Below are 18,752 nucleotides of genomic sequence, written 5' to 3'. Positions count from 1 at the left end.
CCAGTGTGTGCCGCACACTGGTGGAATTCCGCCTTTAGGTACGTTCACACCTGGGTCCTGTCGTATAGAATAGAAAACATAGGTCTCGAAAGAAAATGCAAAAAAATCTACATCATGGGTAATTTTCACACCGTCTCAAAATAAAAGACATTCTCACTATAAAACCTTTACTGATATAATTTCAATAAATAACTACACTAGTACTGATATACAAATAGTTATTGCATTATTTACATAAACTAGGTCGTTTATTTGACAAAGTCAATAGTTTCATGAGCGTTCTTAAAATATTATGTTTGTACATTTTATTTTAATTTTTTTGGGTTGTCTCCGGATAAATAGTTGATCTGGTACAAAAAGGGGACAAATTTTTATAGGGTTAGGTAAACTACCCAAAGATTGACACTGAAAAAGCAGCGAGACACCCATTTTGCAGGTAATTAGTCACAGTACTTAACCTTTTGGACGCCAATGACGGATATATCGGCACCGCAGGTCCAACGCCAAAGACGGAGACCACAGAGCAATATAGACCTACGTGCATCTGCATAAAATTCAATTTGTTTTGACACTTCGGTGACGTGGCGTCCGAGTGACCGCTTTTGTGTTTGACACTGCGTCGAAAAGGTTAATTCAGAAAGTTCCAACCATTGGTGGCCACCATATAGTAGTTTTTTCTGTACGTTAAGAAAACCCAAAAAAGTTGTGTTCACTCATGTCATCAGAATAATGTCTTAGAAATAATGTGTAGTTTGATAATTATAAATAATTGTTTGAACTGTTAAAATCTATTTTTTTATACAAAGTGTATAGAAAGTTAAACGACCAAAAACTTCATAAAACTATGAAGACAGTGTTAGAAATGAATTGAATTGCACAAAATTTCATTATTTTCACTATTTTTATACTTCAAAATGTACATGCAAAAGTCCTTATTACACTAATTTTCATAAATAGTGACCCGTTTTACACGTTATGTATTCTGAAGCTAATAATTGCTACCCGATTACAATTTTATTATGTGCTTAAAAGTATATGCGACGTACCATGGGTAAAGGTCTACATTTTTGGTTCATAATTAGCTATATAGATTAAATGGTGGAGAGTTGGGTGACTACAGGTTACAGGCTTTTAAGGAAAATACTAATAATATTTAATAATACAATGTAGAGAATACTATTAAGCATAGTAATAGGCTTAATGCTCAAAATGGTTTTTTAATACATATGTATTACCGTCAATACGGTTTTTTTTTCTTAAATCAAAGTATTTATTTAACTTAATATGGGGCATTTTCTATGAAAAGGGACCTTAATGTCGATGGCGCTTACGCCGCACAGCGTCGCGCTGCATTGTATTTATATCGGAGCATCGTTAATAATGGCGTAAGCGCCATCGACAATAAGGTCCCTTTTTATAGAAAATAAACAATATAAATTACTTGCCTCTGTAAATTATTTAATAAGGTGTATTCGGGTGATTCCGAAAGGGAAAAACACTAAAAAAGGAGCGGATAATTCCGAAATAGTACTCTTGTTGCAACGGAACATGAGTGATTTTCGGGATTACCTAATTTCCGAAAGTAATTTCCGAAAGTGATTTCGGGTAACCGAATACACCGTAGTTGAAATCTAAAAAATATTACGCAAAAATATAACTGCACTCTGTACCTGCCCAGAATTAGTTAAACCTGGTTGAAAGTACTATCACAATGTAAGATGCGAGGCAAATAAAATAATCCTATGCAAATGAAATGTGGTATTTTCTATAAAAAGGGACCTTATTGTCGATGGCGCTTACACCACTATAAACGATGCTCCGATATAAATACAATGCCGCGCGACGCTGTGCGGCGTAAGCGCCATCGACAATAAGGTCCCTTTTCATAGAATATGCCCCAAATAATATCATCAAAATTATACCTATCAATTTTTTATTCAATATTTTTAATCCGTACAATCAAGTTAGACAAAAGTCCACGGGAATACGAGGATAATCAATTTTCTTAGGGTCTTATCAAAGTGCCACACCAAAAAATACTGAAAGGAGATATGTATAATAATGCTACACCCAAAATTAATCTTGATATCAATAATTTATCTGCTTTGATTAAAATTTAAAACCCTAATCAATGCATATCTTTCACAACGTTCAAAAATAAGGAATCATATCACGAAGACAAATTCACTTCAGAAAACTCCTGCAGTGGATCACTCCTGTCATCGGATTTTGAGCTTTGCTCCGTTGACACAGCGCCTATCTGCTCCTTATCATCAGAGTCATTCGATATATTCTCTATGTCAATATCATCAAAATCTTTTTCGGTTTCTGTCGGAGTGACTGATCTGCATTTGGATGGACTGAGGTTTTGTACAGCAGTCTTAGAGACCGTTTTAAAGAGTTGTTCGAGGTTGGTCTCCGTGGAGAGTTTGAGGGCGTTCTCCCAGCCCTGGAGGGTTTGGGAGTGGAGGGTTACCTGTCGGTCAGCTAGTTCGAGGAGGAGGGCTTTGATCTCGGAGTGGGTTTTTGGGATCCAGTCGGAGAGCTCAGAGCGGATTGCTTCGGAGGCTTGTTCTAATCTGCAAATATATTTTTTTATTAGCAATGGTAAAAAGTTGTTGTTATACTGAAAATTGAGTAAGCAAAAGATTCCAGTCAAATCGTGTTCCAGTGTAATCGTGTATTTACCTGTTATGTAGTTCATCGGAGTTGTTGCCCGCCACAAATGTTGCTGAAATAGAAAAAAATATTATTTTCGCAAAATTTGTTATATACCGAAAATTTATCAGGATCACATATTAATTTTGTTTTTGCTTGTAATTCAGAAAAGAAACAAAAGTTCGAGCGCCTTCTTTGCGTGTATTGTCGTTTATTACTCAGTAGTCACTACTAACAAAGCCCAAAGCCCCGGCCTCTAATGTTGTGCACCGTCATGTTCCCTTGAAATATTGCTCTCTTCCCACACAATGTGAAGTCGTATAAGTTCTAACTAACGGCCCGGCCACGACATCGCGCGGCGGCGGCAGCGGCGAAGGGCGGCCATAGGTTGGAGCGAGACACAGCGATCGGACCTTTCGTTCCGCCGCGCGATGTCGTAATAGTATTTTATACAATCGTGATATAATAGAGAGCTTTTCAGTCGAGTACCGTGTTTAAGCAACGAAGCTTGCTGAGTTGCTTAAGTTAAGGTACGAGATTGAAAAGCTTGATTATATCACTATTGTATACAATACTTTTTTTACGAGACAAAAAAATAATACTTTCAACTAGTAGAATCATATACTTAGGTAAACAAACCAAAAGTATACAGCTAAGATACGCGAGCTGCCGCAGCCCGCGATACCTTCATACTCGTACGCGCCCCGGCCGCGGCCGCGGCCGCCGCGGGCCCGGCGCCCCCGGCGGGTTGGTCAACGACACCTCCTCGTAACTCATGAGGCCCTGGTACCTGCTCCGCGTTAACTTCAATTTTAAGACAATTGTTTTACTCGATTGTGGCCACCGTAGCCTATGGAGACTAACAAGCAACACTAAGCGGTTATCGTAGGATATGGATGTTGCTATATGAAGGGTGTCACATGCGCGTTTATGACTTATGAAGCAATTGTTGGCCAACCAATCACAAAGCAGATGCGACGCAGCAGCGTGTTTAAGTAGGCTAATTTGCATTGAAACGAGTCTCCTTAAACAAGAAATATTTTACTGAAATGTAAGAAGTTCTATTTTCAAAATTTTTATAATTGACCAAACCGTATCGATAAAATTCTTATGCTTGAGTCGGAAGTGCCATAGACTATACAACGTTGAAAAGAGTAAGGTTGTAGTGTTGCATACGAAGTCGTAATACACAGATTATACTCGACGAGTAGAAATAGTAGATTGTGTCACAAGGGAGCAAAATGACATATTTACGGCGAGGGCGTACAATTGAATCCTAAACGAAGCGAAGGATTCTATAATAGAATCCTGAGCGTAGCGAGGGATTCTATCATAGAATCCTGAGCGTAGTGAGGGATTCAAGTGTTAACGCCCAAGGTGAAAATAATTTTGCTACCATGTGACACATACTGCTTTTCACATCACCTATGAGGAAATTACATACTAACATTAGGTTTCAAAACATTATTATTTTAAGCAAAGATCGATACGGACAAAGTGCCAAAAATATGTGTACACGACCTTAGTATAGGTACATACTTCTGGCACTTTGTCCGTATCGATATTTTCAGACGTGACTGTAGTGACAAATTAAAAGTACTTACCTACAGCTCATAATTATGTACCTAATATCTTTTCAAAAACAGCAGCAAACAACAAAAATGATACAATGAAAATCAAGTACATTATTTTTGTAGATTTTTCTGATAACAAATTAGCTCTTACCCCTTTGAACCAAATCTTCGGAAGAACACTATGAAGACTGATATCACTTATATTTATTATTATTAGTGTCGTTACCGGGATGCTGCTTAAAACATCTGACACAGATGAAAAGGCCTATTATTATTGATTTTAACTAAGTATTTACAAATTTATACAGAATACAGAACCGCATAATGCTTTGTGAAATATTTGTACAATTTTTTTAAATATAAACTTTTTAAATTGCATAGACAAGTATGGCTGCGTTTAAGGAGACCTAAAATGTCAAAATGAAAATTATTAAACTAAAGTTTTTTTACGTTTCTTTGAAAATATTACGCTAATTAATTAATTTACTTAATTTAAATATGATATTAATTAATTTAAAATACGTTAATTACATAATTACATTTTTTGTTTACAATTACAACAAAATATTATTTAAGTTAGAAAAATTGTATGCACGTAATCGATTATAAAGAAATTGTAATCGATTATCTGCATACTAATTTCATATGTCTTTGTGTCAATATTTCATACTGGCAACAAAATGTCCTTGAACAGAAAAGTGCCACTTTGATCCCTCCTAGCAGGGAAGAAAAGTTCTCTTTTCGAATAGGTGATGTGAAAAAGGTTGTTAAGATACGTACCGTGCAAAGCGTCCCTCTGCCGTATCTTGTCCGCATGCGCGGCGGCGTAGGCGGCGAGCAGCGGCAGCGTGGCGCGGTGTCGCAGCCCGCCCCGCGCGCGCGCCGCCCCCGCCGCGCCCCCGCCCGCGCCCACCGCGGCCGCGGCGGCCGCCACGCGCCCGCGCTCGCGGACCGACCACGCGTCGCAACCACGCTTTAACCTACAAATTACACTTTTCTAATATCATGGTTTCATAACCCTTGCATGAAGTGGCAGGAACCGCCTCGCGGACAATTTACGTCATTTAAATTTGGAATTTGATTAATTAAAATAAAATCTAAATTCTTTCAACTCTAACAGACGTCAAACATCAAACATTTAATCAGCAAAGGCCACTTTTACATGTAAATTTTTACAAGCAATCAAATTAACCAAAAATTACAAAAAACAAAAAAAAACAAAGGCGTCCATAGGCTACGGTAACTGCTTACCATCAGGCGGGCCGTATGCTTGATTGCCACCGACGTGGTATAAAAAAAAACAATTACAAATATGGAATCAATAATCATCATCATCATATCAGCTTTTTATCGCCCACTGCTGAGCATAGACCTCTCTTCGAGTACGCAACTTGTCCCGGTCCTGAGCCAATCTCATCCAGAAGTGACCCGCAGTCTTCCGAATGTCGTCCACCCAACGAGCCAAAGGGCGCCAGGCACTCCTTTCGTCTGAAAGCGGCCACCATTCCGTTAACATTTTGGCCCACCTGCCATCACTTTGCCTGGCTACATGTCCCGCCCAGTTCCATTTAAGTTTGGTAATAGCGTATCCGACTTATGCCAAAGACGTATGCTACTTGAAAGGATAAACATTACGATGCATCTATATAAATAGTCTATCAAACGTATAGTACTTATAGCAACGTCAGTTTCTACAGTAGTGACTGAAGATATTAGTCTCTGGCTGAGCTGAATTCCGGATCCTAAACTACAAGATCTAAATTATTCTGTAGGTATTTGAATTCCGGATCCTTTCCTCTACACTACAATACACAATACTTACCTAAGTTATTGAAAGTCTTACCCTATGAGCTCAGTGCCAAGCGAAGTGGACCCCTTATACAGTTTGGTGGTGAGAGCGCAGAGCGACGTCAGTCTCTGTGGCAGCCACTGCAGGTAGCTGAATTCCGTATCCTTTCCAATACATTATACATAAGTTATTGAAGTGTTACCCGATAAGATCAGTGCCAAGTGAAGTGGACCCCTTATACAGGTTGGTGGTGAGAGCGCAGAGCGACGTCAGTCTCTGTGGCAGCCACTGCAGGTAGCTGAATTCCGGATCCTTTCCAATACATTATACGTAAGTTATTGAAGTGTTACCCGATAAGCTCAGTGCCAAGTGAAGTAGAGCCCTTGTACAGTTTGGTGGTGAGAGCGCAGAGTGACGTCAGTTTCTGTGGCAGCCACTGCAGGTAGCCGAATTCCGGATCCTTTCCAATACATTATAGATAAGTTATTGAAGTGTTACCCGATAAGCTCAGTGCCAAGTGAAGTAGAGCCCTTATACAGTTTGGTGGTGCGAGCGCAGAGCGACGTCAGTTTCTGTGGCAGCTACTGTAGGTAGCTGAATTCCGGATCCTTTCCAATACATAATAAATAAGTTATTGAAGTGTTACCCGATAAGCTCAGTGCCAAGTGAAGTAGAGCCCTTGTACAGTTTGGTGGTGAGAGCGCAGAGTGACGTCAGTTTCTGTGGCAGCTACTGCAGGTAGCTGAATTCCGGATCCTTTCCAATACATAATAAATAAGTTATTGAAGTGTTACCCGATAAGCTCAGTGCCAAGTGAAATAGAGCCCTTGTACAGTTTGGTGGTGAGAGCGCAGAGCGACGTCAGTCTCTGTGGCAGCCACTGCAGGTAGCTGAATTCCGGATCCTTTCCAATACATTATAGATAAGTTATTGAAGTGTTACCCGATAAGCTCAGTGCCAAGTGAAGTAGAGCCCTTGTACAGTTTGGTGGTAAGACGGCAGAGCGACGTCAGTTTCTGTGGCAGCCACTGCAGGTAGCTGAATTCCGGATTCTTTCCAATACCATAATACATAAGTTATTGAAGTGTTACCCGATAAGCTCAGTGCCAAGTGAAGTGGACCCCTTATACAGTTTGGTGGTGAGAGCGCAGAGCGACGTCAGTTTCTGTTGTAGCGACTGCAGATAGTCTCCGGCTGAGCTGAATTCCGGATCCTTTACTCTATAAACAATAAATTCATATTAATGAAGTTTGGCAATTTCCGTCACTAGAAAAAGGCGGCAGCTTAAGGCCGTTCCATCGGTTTGCCGCTGTCACTGTCACATTTCGCAAGAAAGAACGGGAAAGATCATGCGCGCCAAGTGTCAATTTTGATCGAATTTTGTCGATTTTTATTTATTTTAAAAACGTCACCTTACAATATCGAAATTCGAAAGCTATGAAATTACTATTTAAGTTAAGATTGGTTTTTCTTCTTGTTTTGTTTATAGTATCCCATAATGAATAACCGAGTAAAGTTTGATTAAAAGTCCGAGATAGAGGTTACTTTGGGAATTAATTGTATCGAGCGACGTGTCATAATTCGTGTATCGGAAGCTATGTTATTAGAGATAATATAGTCAAGAACTACATATATTTTTTCCACGTCTACGAATATCAACGCCTCTTAGAAAAACATGATCATATAAGGAGATTTTTCGCCTTCTGGCTCAGGCAACCGCCTTAAAAAATGTAAGCGTGAAGGGTTGTCCTCCCATAGAAAATATGAATTACGCGCCTTTTTCTACCGACAAAATGGGTTTGCCAACAACAAACAACAAAGCCGCGTTTTCACAGTGTTCTGGGCAGCATTGAGAGAACAATCCTTTGTTCTTTGACAAAGGATTGCTTGCTGTGAAGGTCCGACCGAACTGTCCAAAACACAAAAATTGTGTCTGAATACCACGAAATATTACACTCTTTTGAGAAGTCAGTATTTTCGGAGGTTATTTATTACAAAATTACTTCTTAAAGTACTCACCTGGCCCCATTGGCCGGTTTGGCCTCGCCGCCGCTGTATAAAGAGCTTAGGCCCCACAAGTTGAGGGCGCTGCTTTCACTTTTGAATACCTAAATAAAATAAAATAAATTATTTAGAATATCGATCGACAGTAAAGGAGGTAAATGAATTAGAAAAATACATATTTTGCGGTAGAGTAAAAGCTCAAAGCTAAAAAACTATTTAAAATTTAAAACTTCATGCTATTTCTTGTAGCCATCCATTATAATTATTTATTAACCCAAAGCAGGAATGCGAAACTCCTCGCTTCGGGCAAACTCGGCTCCGTTCGGCTCAGCATTGCTCCGAGCAATTATTAGGGTTGGCACAACTTGACGTCCTTTTGCGTGCACGACCTCAGATAATGACTTGAATTTTAACAACCCTAAATAGCCGAGATGGATAATGTCATATATTAGAAAGGGACAGCATGATTCTACCCTGAACCGCTGTCAAACTTCGGTTTAGTAGGAAGTTTCCTTTCTGCACGGTAGTACTATTATTTATTCTGTGCCTAAAGTTTACCTTGTCCAAGTCTTCGTCCGGTGTGGTGAGAAAGAGACGGAAATCGTCACTATGGGTTAGAATTGGATGTTTCGCGACGCGATCTGTAAAGAAAAGTAGTATATTTAATAATATATGATGTGAATTACGTCAACTAAGATACTAATTAAGTTTCTTTATCAACAAAATTGCGAATGGTATTTACGAAGATTCTAAGACGAGATTTTAAAATTTACTAAAGAATTCAATTAAAATAAATATAGCACCATCCAAACCTGGGATAATTATCCGATATTTATCGGATATTTATCGGATAATTATCAGACTATAATTATCTGGATAATTTCGAACCCTGATTTCTTTTGTTTCATTGTTTTCTAAAACAAACGAAAGTCACCCTAACCTACTATCCAACAAGGTTCAAATTAAAAATAGGGAAACTTTGTATGGTGGGCCTTACGAGGTTAAGATAAAGAGTACTTACTAAGAAAAGCATCAAGGGCCATAGCGCGGAGCAACACGAACGATGGTTCATAGCGGTCAAGCTGCTGGCGCGCTGAGTGCAGCGGCGGCAGCGGCGGAGGCGCCAGCCACGCGTGGGCGTTCGTTAGGCGACGGTGGAGCACCTGCACACAAGTTATTATTTGTCACCCGTTGCCGTGGTTACATCACCTAGGACACTTTAAAATCAAGGTAGACCCGAGTGGGATTTAAGAAAACATCTCTTGAATACTTTTTTTTTAATAATTCAACTGTGATAATCGAATTTAATAAAGCTAAACGTATTAATTTTACAAGTCTAAATCTCACACTTTGCAAAAAACCTGTGTAGAACCTGTAAAATTGTATCAATGCACTTCTGCTTTTTTTGAAGTAAAACTTTTTTAGGCGCGACTAGAGGGTAACTCAGATTTTTTTCTGACGGAAGTAACGCTCAGTAGTGACACACGCACAATAGGACACACGTCAAAGTGCCAACATAGCCATAAACGTCAAAGAAGTTTGACTTCAATCGCGATTACACACACACACTTTTGTATTAAACTAGTTCTGATGTGTAGTTTTATAAAGGTGTGTTTATTGGTCAACTTCTATAAAACGTAATGCACCTTGAAGTGGTTGTACCGCCGGCGCACGTAAGGAGGCGTCGGCCAGCGTGCGCACACGCAGCGCACGCGGTATGTCACGAACGTCTCTAGTGTTGAGAGCTGCTTCATTGCCTGACTATTGTATAATGTAGTGTACCTTGAAGTGGTTGTACCGCCGGCGCACGTGAGGAGGCGTCGGCCAGCGTGCGCACACGCAGCGCACGCGATACGTCACGAAAGTCTCCAATGTTGAGAGCTGCTTCATTGGGGCGTCCACCTGATAAAACGTAAAGATCAATTTTAAGGGGGTTGTTACAATTTGGTGCTCACAACTAGGATTATGAAGGAAAAACATTATTATCAATATTTATTTTGATTTATTTAAATAATTACACAAAATGTTTAAAAAATGGCGGACTTAATGTCAGATACACGGAGGCATATAGAAAAGTTCTAACTTCACAATATTAATTGTAAGAAACTGTATTTTTATTTCCTTGTATTAATGTTACATAATATTTAATTTCACATAATTACAAGTATAATTTAGTTGCTTGTTATAGAGATCCACATTGCTGTTAAATTGAAAAAATACAGACTACTAATAATAAAATGATGCCACATTTTCCATAATGTTAATATCCATAGAGGAAAATGAAGACTATGTTTATAAGGAGAACCGGTCATTCGACTTTGTCCCTTTTCATCTTATCAGCAACTGCTCTTGCTTGCCGTTTTACTACTGCTGTTCTAACAGAAATAACGTATTTATAAGGATACTAGCGACCCGCCCTGACTTTGCACAGGTAGTTCAACTACTTTACACAAAACCTTTACAAATTACACATATTAACCTTTATATGCATATTAACCTTTATAGCAAGAAAGACCGATTCGTGGAGCAAACGACTACTCGAGTGGCGACCATGGGGGGAAGAGCGTCCTCAAAGTAGACCCCAAATGCGTTGGGACGACGACATCAAGAAGACTGCGGGGAAACAGTGGCTCCAAGTCGCACAGAACCACGACGAATGGCGCAAAATGAAGGAGGCCTACACCCAAAGGGTAGAAAAAGGCTAAACAGAGAGAGAGATGCATATTTAAAAAACCGCATCAAAATCCGTTGCATAATTAAAGATCTAAGCATACATGACTGACTGGACAGACAGCTGAAAACTACTTTGTTTCATACTATGTAGTGATACCTTAACAGCTATATCATATCCGTGCTCCATGATGAGTGGGGACCCATCCTGTGTGCCTTCAGTGACGCTTGGTGCGTCCGTGTCTTCAGTCGGGTCATCATTGAGGTCTAATACTGCGGAACTGCTCTCACTCGCCATTTTGCTGCCCCTGTTCTGAATGGACATAACATAATAATATTGATAATTAATAGTAGAGCAAAGGATAAGCTTTAAATAGGGTTGTTGAACAATAAACAATAATGTAGGTAGGTACATTATTATTATCATATGGCTTTATAATAAATAAAATAAAAAATAAAAATTATTTAATTCAGACTTTCAAAAAAATCCATATTTTGTTAGTGATACTCAAACTAGGGAACCTATAAACTAAGTGTTAGTCTAATTATAACATTTACAACATTTACATAATTAAGAGTAGTATCATTCATTTATTGATGAATGATAAAAACAAAGATAAAGTTGACATTATGTGTACTATAGTCTTAGATCTAAGTTTGATAGCCATTCCCTGGCATCCGCAGTTATCGCGTACATTATGTAGGTACATTGTGGCAAGAGATAAGTTACCATTCAATGTATAGATACTTTTTTAAATACATTTTTACAAATAACCCTTTATATTTTAACCAAAACCAGTTTTATAACTTTAGGTATTAAAAGTTTAATAAAAATAAAATTTAATAATTTATTCAAAACAAGTTGTGATTAAATTTATAAAACTAATCTTTAAGATAAAGATTCATGATGATCACAACACATGTAAATTGTCTAAGGTGTAAGAGCGTACACATATTTTTGAAACTTTGGGAATGTATATACAGTACCGGCCAATAATATATCACATTTGAGTGTTTGCATATTTTACTAGTCATTTTATACAAATATATGATGAATACTACAATGAAATACTGTGAATTACAATAGGAGACTCAGCATATTACTAAAAAATCTCTACTAAAAAAATGAACTTGACAATACATTAAAAAAAAAACTTCTACAAAAAACCATTCTATGCGGCCAATTTTTCTCATCACTTGTACAAAGGAATAGTCTACTAGACTACCTAAAGCAGTGAGGTGGAAATCACTCATAAATAAAAAATAAAAAGTTATACTGTAAAAACATATATTTATATATTTGTATATTGTTGGCCGGTACTGTATGTTTATGCCCTTGACTGTACAGACAACAACAGCAAGAAAACCTGAAGCAAAACAGCAATGTTTTGTCATACCTGACTGACTCATATTTTACTTGCAATTATATTAAATAAAATTATAGCTCAGTAACTCAGATTTTTACATACTACTGTAAACTCTACACTCATGTATATAAGCACTTAACAATTTTATGTTACTTACACTATGGGACTATTCTTGGATTTTACATTGTCATTGTCCACCTACTTTTATGTTTTATTATGTGTATTTACCACTTTAGCAGAGAAAAATTACTACTTACTAGTCATCACAGTCGTGCAATTTAATTAGTTTTATTAAATTAATTAATACTTGCTTATTTGAAAATGCAGACTAAATCATACAGGACAGTTTTTATATTTGAAATGGCTACCGCTCAGTAGAACACGTAGCATAGAAAGAAATAAAGGGCGTTTCCGGTAATTCAATTGCATTATGACCTAATGATAACGTAACGCAAAATTTATAAAAACAGACACAAACATTCTGTCCTACTTAAAGTATGGGTCGATAATACGTTGCAAAATTTGTTTACACGTAGCACTTACAAAATCCACTGGAGGACGGAAGGCAGTGAAAGTAAATGTTTATTTATATTCACCTGTTATCACTGAGTATTGTATTGTATATACAGTTATCCTATAATTTAAATAACAAATAAAGAGGTCTACGCTCGAAAGGATGACAGGAAACATTCCGTTCCTTTACACGTAGCATATATGGACCGTCATTTTGGATCGATATTAAGTTGGCATATAAGCGTCCTCGCATAACGTAAATAGGAACGCTATAAAGCTGCGCATAAATTAAGTGAATATTTAAGCGTTTATCCATATGGCTGAAATAAATTGTCGTCTGTTTTTTTTTAAATTTTTGACAGTTTTGCCTTCTCTTGTGAAATTCGTGAATGTGGCAAATGGTATTTGTTTATAATTATCGAATATTATTATAAATGATACACCGTGAATTTCCCAAGCGCTTCTAAAAATCATTTTACGGAGAAGTTTACAAAAAGCTACCAAGATTAGTGCCAAAATGCAGGGCGCGAGCGCTCCTCGCGAGCAGCCTCCGCCAGTCATCAGCACCAGCTCCACAATCCTCAGTATGAGGGAAAAGGAGAAATACATAGAAGATTTCGACTTTCCCTTCTGTGACGAGTCTTCTAAATATGAAAAAGTCGCTAAAATCGGCCAGGGAACCTTCGGAGAGGTCTTTAAAGCGCGGGCTAGAAACTCTTCGAAAAAATTCGTTGCCATGAAAAAAGTTCTCATGGATAATGAGAAGGAAGGCTTCCCTATCACGGCTTTGCGAGAAATAAAGATCCTACAGCTCCTCAAACACGAGAACGTCGTTAATTTGATAGAAATATGCAGAACAAAGGCTACATTGCATAATAAATATAGGTCGACATTTTACCTCGTTTTCGACTTCTGTGAACACGACTTGGCTGGATTGTTATCAAATATGAACGTTAAATTTAGCTTGGGAGAGATTAAAAAGGTCATGCAGCAGTTATTAAATGGTCTATATTACATACACAGCAATAAGATTCTGCATAGAGATATGAAAGCTGCCAATGTGTTAATAACCAAGAATGGGATTCTTAAGTTGGCTGATTTCGGTCTAGCGAGAGCTTTTAGTGTTGCCAAATCTGGACAAGTCAATAAATACACAAACAGAGTGGTTACATTGTGGTACAGGCCTCCAGAACTGCTTTTAGGTAAGTTTTTGTTTTTCTACTTTATAACCCATATCTTTACATTGCCAGATAAAGTCAATAATTATCAGTTATAATGTAAATAAATGAAACACATTTCATTCATTAAATTCATTCATTCATTCATCGGGGCCTCTTAACACAGGTATTTTCTTACTTAAAAAGAGGCACCAACACTTACCTGTATAAGTAATTCTTAAACGAAATAAACAATTTTTTTTTTTTTCATTTTTTTTTTCATTTATTTATCATTATATATATTAGCTGAGCCACTTTCCCTTCCAATTAGTTTGTAAGCATTATCATGTACTTTTATGTTCAAACCTTTATCTTAAGTTAGGGTTTTTATAATATGGATATAAAAGTAAAGTTTAAAAGCACTTACAAATCATTACAAAAAATATATAAATACATTATAAAAACCTAACCTAGGGTGTCACCGGCAGCAGGGCAAGGCCCAAGCTGCCGGTGGTCAGGGCCGCAGAGTGAGGAACCAACGTACTATACGCGCCGTGTCCAAAATTACCGCCTTCTACATCTGACCCTTGATCCAGCCACCCAGCGAGAGTCTCTCTAGGTGTTGGTCAAGACTCTTCGCTATGAGACTGTTCGCTGACACAACTTTGATTGACAATAGTAGCAGTTTCCAATAATATAAATATAGATACCTGATTTTTTCTGTCCTATCCTTATGTTAACTCAATGAGACTGTATAATTTTGTTTTGTTGGCATTTCTATCTCTGTCGCTGCCTTGCAATTCTTACTTCACTATTGTGTGTTATATTTATATCTATATGTGTAATTCATCTTCCTCGTGTAACAATTGTAACAAACTTGGAGACTTTCATTGTCAGTCGTATGTACGAACTTTCACTTTGGCAAAGTAAACACATCCACTATTTTATATTGTAAGATTGTATTTTTAGTTTTTGTTATGTAATCACGTTGATTTTCTTTTGCTTGTACCAAATACTAGTGTTATATATTATTATTTTTATATAAATAATACATTAATCAGCACATGTACGACATGGCCCTCTATGTCATCATGACATCTCACCGGCAGATTAGATGGCGCTGATCGCCGCCCATTCGCCGCCGCAAAGTCGCGTTCTGTGTTTTAAAATAGGGCCGTGTCGTACAGCTGCGTTCGTTCGTGGCCCTCAAAATGGTTTCGCCGGAAGATCAGCGCTGACTTTTGGGTTAGCATTATGCTGAGGCGGGACCATTTCGTGGTAAACTATTTATTTTTATGTTTATATTTCTTTGTTCTTTTATACTTTTGTATGTCATAGTTTATCACGAATAAATGCGATGATTCTGATTCTGATTCTGATTCAGTTTCTTAGTAATACTGTTGCACCATATTCTACTAATACACTTTGTAGATAACCCCTTGGTTGTCCACTATCGTCTTAAGAGTATTTCTGTTAGCACAAAAGCCATCTTTGATGCCGTCTGGAGACAAGACAGTGTTACTTTACGGGTATAAAGTGACACAGCTGACGACGGAGACATTAAGAAAGGGACATTTTCTCGAAGATGACCCCATGGATGGAAAAGACATTACATAAAATATATTTGGAAAATTTTAATGCCGTGAAACCAGAGGGCATACTGCAAATGTGATAGATTGATCATCGAAATTACATTATCTGCCTCTCTATCACTCTTCCATATTCATTCATAGGTGAAGGATTCCTTGAACTTTGACACATAACTAAATTCTATTTCAGGGGACCGTAATTATGGACCTCCAGTGGATATGTGGGGCGCAGGTTGCATCATGGCTGAGATGTGGACTCGGTCACCCATCATGCAGGTATGTTGGATTAAATTTAGAAGCTTAAGAATTTTAGATCAAACCCAGAACTTAATAATATCAAAGACCTATGTAACTCCGTATAAGATGAATACAGTCTTAACGAAAAAAAAATGTGCCTCGGAAATCAAGAAAATTTGATTCTCGGACAGATGGCACTACCACCAATACCAACCTTTGGCCTATTCTCGGCTAAATGGCGTTGACAGTTTCGTATGTTAACACATATCAGTGAAAGAACGGGTCAAAACGGGTTTTATTTTTAGTTTTAATAGTGTGTCGATAGATGACAGTAAATTTACAATGACAGTACCCCTCTATCCTATATATTATCTTTGATAATATGGAATGGAAGGTAACATCTGCAAATTAAAAGGGGGGTTTTTAGTATGAGGTCGGCAGAAAAATGCAAAAATTAATTCAATTCAACACAATCTGAACCATACAAAAATTATCATTTTGATTTTTTAAGGAATTGACTTTAGTTTTTCAGCGGGGCGGGCGGGTTGTGAGCGCGGCGCTATCGGGCCGTGAGCGTGACAACAACAACAACCCGCCCGCCCCGATCTCTCTAGAGAAGCAAGAATAGTGACGGCAACTTAACTTTAGCACTTAATAATAACACTCTTTTCTACAGGGCGCCACTGAACAGCAGCAACTGATCCTGATCTCCCAGCTCTGTGGCTCGTGCACCCCGGACGTGTGGCCCGGCGTTGAAGCCCTAGATCTGTACAATAAGATGGAACTACCCAAGGGTCAGAAGAGGAAGGTCAAGGTGGGTTGAAACTAAGTGTGTCCGCGAGCTGGCGCGGTTGCACGGAGCGGGTGAGAGGGTTAACGAAAAATAGTATGTGTTGTATATTGGAACGGGACGAGTGAAACAAATGCTGCTTAGATACGCACTGACGTTTATTCGCCATGACACCTTACACATTGCATACAGTAGCATACGTAACATTATGAGCGACGCTAACTGGCGCGGTCTCGTGCGACGGATTTTACCTACAATGACACATGACCAATGATGCCAATGACCAATGATGCCAATGACCATGATCAATGATGATTGATGATGATGCGTGCGCCCGCTCTGTGCAGTCTGCACCCGCGCCAGCGGACGCCCTAAAGCGCTTCTATTAGACTTGTATTTGAAATGCAATGTGGTAGATGTAGTGCATAAATTGTTTTCCATCGTATTTTCTCGGAAACGTTCGTATTTGTCATGCTACTTCACACAACAAACAAACGTGATTTTATACATTTTAAGTATATAAAACAAATATGGATAGTGTATATTTTATACCGCGTCTTATAGTACAATCGGATTAAGTCTAACCTCGAAATCCTTCCAAAGATATGAAATTTGGTATGTATGTTAATTAACATACACACTATTTGACATTTGGGGACCTCGAGAAGTCGCAGCCATCTTGGAAAATGTGTACCATCCTGGAGAAATTTAACGTCAGTAATTTTTGTACCGAGACTGACTGAAATAGCAAGACACTTCGTAACAAGAACTTTCCTGAAGTAACTAGTGGCGCTGTGGGCCGTCGACCTAGTAAACCCCCCCATTACTCCGCACATAATTTCACGAGAATCTTTTGAGAAATGTGACATACAAAAAATTTTTTCATACTAAACCAAGACGCGCGCGTATAAACTGTATATGTACTTTCAAATATACATGATAATCTAATTCTTTTATAGTCAAAGTCAAAGTCAAAATATTCTTTATTCAAATAGGCAACAAGCACTTTTAAATTATATATCTAGCCTAAACTCAAAAAATATATTTTTGCAGTTTGAAGATTAAATTTAACCTTGCCATAACTCTAACCCCTATCTTCTTGGTACAGGAAAGGCTAAAGCCGTACGTGAAGGACCCCTACGGCTGCGACCTGCTGGATAAGCTGCTGCAGCTAGACCCCGCTAAAAGGTGAGTTTGTTACATCTCAAAATACTTTGAAATCAATACTGCTTTTTGAAATGAGGGCTAACGCGTATGAATTCGCCGCTAGGGGCGCTAGTGTAGATGGTGGTCTTTTCCATAGTTCGAAATGTCAAATGTCACTTATCACTTCAATGACTGGCAGCTGTTCTTTAGTCTTTTGGACCACCATCAACAGAAGCGCCAACTGGTGAGCAAAAAAACGATAGCCCTCATTATTCATATCAGGGCACTTGAATCCCTCACTACCCAAGATTCCACGCTAGAATTCCTATTTTAACATTGTCAGGTACGACGCCGACACCGCACTAAACCACGATTTCTTCTGGACGGACCCGATGCCGTGCGAGCTCGCGAACATGCTCGCCCAGCACACGCAGAGCATGTTCGAGTACCTCGCCCCTCCCCGCCGCCCCGGCCACCTGCGTCACCACCACCATGTGGCCGGAGCGGCGCCTAAACCTCAGACCTCTGTGCAGGACTCGGGGTATCAGGATCGCGTGTTCTGAGTCACGGGTCCAAGTATCAGTCATTGTCAATCAGTAATGTCCGAAACGTTAATGCAATTAACCATTAACCAGTACAAAAAGAACCGTAAACTGTAGCCGTCCGTTACAGTTCAATTTGTACTGGTTAATTGCAATTAACGTTCGGCCAACTGTTGTCCAGCGGCGTAACTAGGGGGGGGGGCAGAGGGGGCAATCCAAGGGGGGGCGCCAAAATGGGCAAAAGGCAGCAGCAGGAAAACTTTTGTCAGTCGTCAGAGGGCGCAAATTTGGTGACTGCCCCGTACGCCATATCCTCTAGCTACGCCCCTGCTGTTGTCAATAGGTTAAGGGAAACGGACATTTTGAAAGACCTCAATATTTTTTGGATTAGAAACACAAAACCTCAGAATTCATATTTTTGAAACACAAACCCTCGGCATTCTTTAACTTCACACACAAAAACTGTATTCTTAGATTTGGAACACAAAACGCCACATGTCACAAACTTCTTAAATCGCTTGGAATGAGTTGGGACACAAAACATACACTGAGAAAAACGGAGGTTTTGTGTTTCGAGCATTGAGATTTCAAAATGTTAAAAATTATACCTTAGAATTTTGTGTTCATTAACAGCGGGTCCACACAGAACGAGTTGCCTCGCGAGGAAATTTCAGCGCGGAGCAGCTCGGTCTGTGCTGAAGTGCCTCGGACTAAGT

General features: G+C 38.8%; 2 protein-coding genes across 3 annotated transcripts; one reads left to right on the top strand and one right to left on the bottom strand.

The window, feature by feature from the left end:
* Positions 1 to 150: 150 nt before the first annotated feature.
* Positions 151 to 12,767, bottom strand: LOC134752157 (sorting nexin-7-like). 2 transcript variants are annotated; one of them, XM_063687759.1, is made up of 10 exons: positions 12,659 to 12,767; positions 10,856 to 11,008; positions 9,808 to 9,927; positions 9,047 to 9,188; positions 8,584 to 8,666; positions 8,041 to 8,129; positions 7,113 to 7,241; positions 5,013 to 5,212; positions 2,689 to 2,731; positions 151 to 2,579 (listed from the first exon to the last, which is right to left on the bottom strand). In XM_063687759.1, the coding sequence occupies exons 2-10, from the start codon at positions 10,991 to 10,993 to the stop codon at positions 2,171 to 2,173; spliced, it is 1,353 nt and encodes a 450-aa protein (XP_063543829.1). In that variant the 5' UTR covers positions 10,994 to 11,008; positions 12,659 to 12,767; the 3' UTR covers positions 151 to 2,170. The 2 variants fall into 2 exon arrangements, with proteins under 2 accessions (XP_063543829.1, XP_063543830.1); XM_063687760.1 differs by lacking the exons at positions 9,808 to 9,927; positions 10,856 to 11,008; positions 12,659 to 12,767 and adding an exon at positions 9,672 to 9,785.
* Positions 12,768 to 13,024: 257 nt separating this feature from the next.
* LOC134752178 (cyclin-dependent kinase 9) lies at positions 13,025 to 18,205 on the top strand. Its single transcript, XM_063687789.1, has 5 exons — positions 13,025 to 13,777; positions 15,512 to 15,597; positions 16,235 to 16,372; positions 17,457 to 17,536; positions 17,838 to 18,205. Exons 1-5 carry the CDS (start codon positions 13,093 to 13,095, stop codon positions 18,055 to 18,057), a joined length of 1,209 nt encoding a protein of 402 aa, XP_063543859.1. The 5' UTR covers positions 13,025 to 13,092; the 3' UTR covers positions 18,058 to 18,205.
* Positions 18,206 to 18,752: the final 547 nt, after the last annotated feature.

This window comes from Cydia strobilella, chromosome 24 (genome assembly GCF_947568885.1).
Source record: "Cydia strobilella chromosome 24, ilCydStro3.1, whole genome shotgun sequence".
Classification (NCBI taxonomy): domain Eukaryota; kingdom Metazoa; phylum Arthropoda; class Insecta; order Lepidoptera; family Tortricidae; genus Cydia; species Cydia strobilella.
Note: the sequence above shows the minus strand (reverse complement) of the source record. Positions and strands in the feature narration are given on the sequence as shown.